Here is a 4,844-nt window from a genome sequence, read left to right on the forward strand (position 1 = left end):
ATTTTTCCATTATTTTAATGCCATACAATTCTAACCTAAACCTAGATGGCATTCTATAAATAGAAAGTATTGGCTTGAGGAAACTAATGACTTTGCATAGTGTTCCTTTCAGAAAAAGCCATGCGCCACTTTCCTCTCTCTTTTCTTCTCTTTGAATTTCAAAATCCTTGAGTGATAGAGTAGTACCCACACACATCAAGTGGTATCTCAATTATAGTGTGTAAGACTATAGGAGAATCCAAACAACAAGAAGGACAATCATCATCAAGGAAGAAGAGAAAAAGATCCAGGTACAGATCTTAATTATGTTCTGCTACAGAAAGGAATCAAGGACTAGATATCTGAATGAAAGGAGTCATTATATTCTGCTGCACCCAATGTAAGGTTTTCTTAAACTCTTATGTGTTTATTTCATTGTTTTAGAATTCATATTAGGATGTTAATGAAACATACTTGGTAGTAGATCTAGATCCTGGTAAAATATTTCTAACAACTGGTATCAGAGCCATGGTAATGATTTACTTTCATGAAATATGAATTAAAACGATGTTTTGTGTTGATTTGGATGGTTTCATGTTGGTTTATGTGCTTATGTGATGAATGTAAGTGTGGTACGAATTTTTTCCATGAAAAATATTTTTTCTATTTTGGAAAATATTTTATTTGGATTCCTTGTTAATATTAAGCAATTTTCGTTTTTACGAAACTTGATTCCGCTAAAAATTTGTGAAGTTATGAATTTTGGAAAATCGGGATTCAAGGCTGTCGAGGGGTGCTCGTGAGCACCAGGAACTCGGTCTGGAAGCCCCCATCCGCGCGCGTGACACGTCTATATGCACCTAGAATCCTGCACATCCGCCCGTGCCTATGCTACAAGCGCCGGGGTTTGCCGCACGCTAGACCCTGCTCCTCTCCCCATGCGCGCGCGGAAGGCTGATTTGTAGCCTCCTGGGGCTGCACGTGCAACCCCTCCTGGGCAGCCAGCACCATATTGCGATTTTTTTGGTTTTTTCCGCATATTCAAAAGAGTAGACAAAGGAATTCTTAGTTTTACAAATTGAATTTAATATTATATTGTTGTTGATCAGTTCAAAACAAAACATAAAACATTAAAGAATATAAATAGAATATAAATTTGTCCTTTTATAAATCTTTGAACATATATATTTTTTTTTTAGTTTTTATATATTTTTATAGATATCTATCTAATAGAATTTGTCGTTTTTTTATTCTATTTTAAAAGGAAAGGAATAAATATATAAATAAAGTGAAGTATTATTATAATTCTAAGAATTTTTTTCTAATGTCTTTCGAAGTTTTCGAGTTGTAAATTAAAAATTATGCTTATTTTTTTTCGAGTCAGAACAACAAAGATTATGCCAATTTTGTATTATTTATTTGGCATATAAAAGAAACTTTTTGAATTTCTTGTCGAAAGAGATTTACCTAAAGAAAAAGCTTTTAATGCTGCCCAATATCCTTTCTTTTTCCAAATATTTTTACGAATCCGCTTTTTTGATATAGAAGTACGTTTTTTTGGAACTGTCATTCAAAAATTAGAATGAAATATTTAATTCGTGAATTTTAATATATTTTAATATAATTAATATAATTTTAAGTACTTTTTTTTTCAATTCTTTTTTTTTCAATAAAAAAAAAGGAATCATATCATTTGACCTATTTTAACCTCTTACTTTTTCAATATAATATTTTAAAGAGTTGAAAATATAATATTTCAAAGAGTTGAAAAAGATTCAGAATCATTTAGACTAGAAAATTCTATATATTGTATATTTTTATTTTTTATTAACTGATTCCTTTCATTTCAAAAGAAATAATAACCGATAAATCAGAAAAAATTAATTTAATTAAGATAAAAAAATTTTATTTATTTTTATGGAATCTACATATCAGTATTCATGGATTATACCTTTTATTCCACTTCCAGTTCCGATATTAATCAAAGTAGGACTCCTACTATTTCCAACGGCAACAAAAAATTTGCGCCGTATGTGGGTTTTTCCTATAGAACCCTGTTCAATAACTGGAACACTTTAGCTGTCCGCTTTCAGGTTAGGCAGTAAGGGTCGGAGAAGGGCAATCACTCATTCTTAAAACCAGCATTCTTAAGACCAAAGAGTCGGGTGGAAAAGGGGGGGAAAGCTCTCCGTTCCTGGTTATCCTGTAGCTAGATCCTCCGGAACCACAAGAATCCTTAGTTAGAGTGGGATTCCAACTCGGCACCTTTTGAGATTTTGAGAAGAGTTGCTCTTTGGAGAGCACAAGCACGATGAAAGTTGTAAGCCGTGTTCGGGGGAGTTATTGTCTATCGTTGGCCTCTATGGTAGAATCCGCCGGGGGCCCGAGAGGCAGTGGTTTACCCTGTGGCGGATGTCAGCGGTTCGAGTCCGCTTATCTCCAACTCGTGAACTTAGCCGATACAAAGCTATATGATAGCACCCTATTTTTCCGATTCGGCAGTTCGATCTATGCTAGATTTATCATTCATGGACGTTAATAAGATAAGATCCTTCCATTTAGTAGCACCTTAGGGGATGCTTACATCGAAGAAATCGAAAATAAATTAAATAATTATAGGGTCTATCCTATTCACATAGGTCAATGATCCAATAACCACCCTTCCTTTTTGAGTAGTTAAAAAAAAATACTATGATGGTTCCGTTGCTTTATATATATATTTCGTCTGTTAGTTATTAGTTAGCAATCCCAAAGTTTTTATTCACAAACATAAGAATTATACAGGAACAAAAAGAATCTTGGATTACTTTTTGAAAAAAACGAATTAGATTTTTTTGGAATACGAATACGAAATCTATTCCAACTATAATACTCATGAAGAAAAAGCCGTAATAAATGCAAAGAAGAGACATCTTTTACCCAGTAACGAAGGGTTTGAACTAAGATTTCGAGATGAATGGGGTAGGGTATTAGTACATCTGATACATAATTTAAATGGGGGAATTTTTCCTCGAAAAAAGGAAATGTTGAATGAATTGATTGTAAATTATAATATTTTACTAATTCTGTCCCTTTTAAAGAAGATACTAATCGTAGGGAAAATGGAATTTCCACAACGACTGCAAATCCCTCTGATATCATTTGAGAAAAAAAAAATTGTACCCAAAAACTGGATTTTGGTTTGAATCATTAGCAGAAATAATCAAATGATTCTGTTGATACATTCGAGAAATTAAACGTTTTACAATTAGTAAACTAGGTTTATTGTCATAACCTACATTTTCCAACAAATTTGATTTATTTCTATTTAAACCATGATCATGAACAAATGTATAAATATACTCCCGAAAGATAAGTGGGTATAGGAGGTCATGTTGCCAAGATCTATCTAGTTCTAAATATCCTTGAAATTCTGCCATTTAAAATTCAATTTGAACTGAAAATAGAGTAGGGGATTTATTTGGTTATCAAATGATACATAGTACGATACAGTCCAAACAAGGTATTATAATAAGAAAAATATATACCTCGGAAAAAAAGGTAAGACTCATCAAGGGACTCTCTATCCTCTCTTTTTTCACCTAATCGATTTAGGTTCATTTTAGGATAACAAGATGGTTAGAAATTCTTTATTTACAAGCACTACTACAGTTACTGCAGGAATTGTAATGATACAGGAATTTGAGAAAGACTCTATTGAATAGTTGAATAGTACAAATTCTACATGTACACGCAACAAGAAAAAAGAAATTCTCTAACACTTCGTTTCAATCCTGATTGGGAAATTTTGTTACTGTGTCAGAAGAAGGATAGCTATACTGATTCGGTATACTCTAAAGAAACCCTTGGTACACTATTGACGATCTCACAAAGATCTGATTTCAGTGAATTTCTGTTTACTGATTTCATCTTTTACGGAGTCGACCCCCCTTTGACTGTACAAGAATATGCGGAGCTTAAGATGTCTGGAAGCACAGGAGAACGTTCTTTTGCTAATATTATTACCAGTATTCGATACTGGGTCATTCATAGCATTACTATACCTTTCCTATTCATTGCGGGTTGGTTATTCGTCAACACGGGTTTAGCTTACGATGTATTTGGAAGTCCCCGTCCAAACAAGTATTTTACAGAGAGCCGACAAGGAGTTCCATTAATGACAGGCCGCTTTGATTCTTTGGAACAACTCGATGAATTTAGTAGACTTTTTAGGAGGCACAAATGACTATAGATAGAACCTATCCAATTTTTACTGTGCGATGGTTAGCCGTTCACCTGACTAGCTGTACCTACCGTTTCTTTTTTGGGGTCAATATCAGCAATGCAGTTCATCCAACGATAAACCTAATCCGAATCATAGAGCTACGACACAATCAAACCCGAACGAACAAAATGTTGAATTGAATCGTACCAGTCTCTACTGGGGGTTATTACTCATTTTTGTACTTGCTGTTTTATTTTCCAATTATTTCTTCAATTAAAAAAAAAAAAAGAAGAATAGGAAATAATAGTAGGAATTCTCTTTATTCTTTTTTTTTTTTCGTATTAGCTCTTATCTTTATTATTATGTATTAATAATATGTATTAATATTCAATTATTCTATTAAGAAAATTAGAATTTAATAGGTTATACTTAGGAAAATCAACTAGTACAAAAAAAGAAGTTTGAATTTCAAATGTCATTTGAATAAAAAAACTCACTATCCAAATATTATATTAGAAGAGTTAAGAATGAACAGTTAATAGCTAAGATCCCAGGAGTTTACTAAAGTCCTATGTGTATTCCAATTATGTTATGCGAGCCCGCTTAGCTCAGAGGTTAGAGCATCGCATTACATCGGCATCCAATAGGGCAATCCCTTATC

General features: G+C 33.0%; 1 protein-coding gene across 1 annotated transcript; it reads left to right on the forward strand.

Moving 5' to 3' along the window:
- Positions 1–3,617: 3,617 nt before the first annotated feature.
- On the forward strand, positions 3,618–4,477 carry LOC133036724 (cytochrome b559 subunit alpha-like). The gene has a single exon (XM_061113440.1). The coding sequence runs from the start codon at positions 3,704–3,706 to the stop codon at positions 4,202–4,204; it is 501 nt and encodes a 166-aa protein (XP_060969423.1). The 5' UTR covers positions 3,618–3,703; the 3' UTR covers positions 4,205–4,477.
- The last annotated feature ends 367 nt before the right edge of the window (positions 4,478–4,844 follow it).

The sequence above is a fragment of the Cannabis sativa genome, chromosome 4 (genome assembly GCF_029168945.1).
Source record: "Cannabis sativa cultivar Pink pepper isolate KNU-18-1 chromosome 4, ASM2916894v1, whole genome shotgun sequence".
Taxonomy (NCBI): Eukaryota; Viridiplantae; Streptophyta; class Magnoliopsida; order Rosales; family Cannabaceae; genus Cannabis; species Cannabis sativa.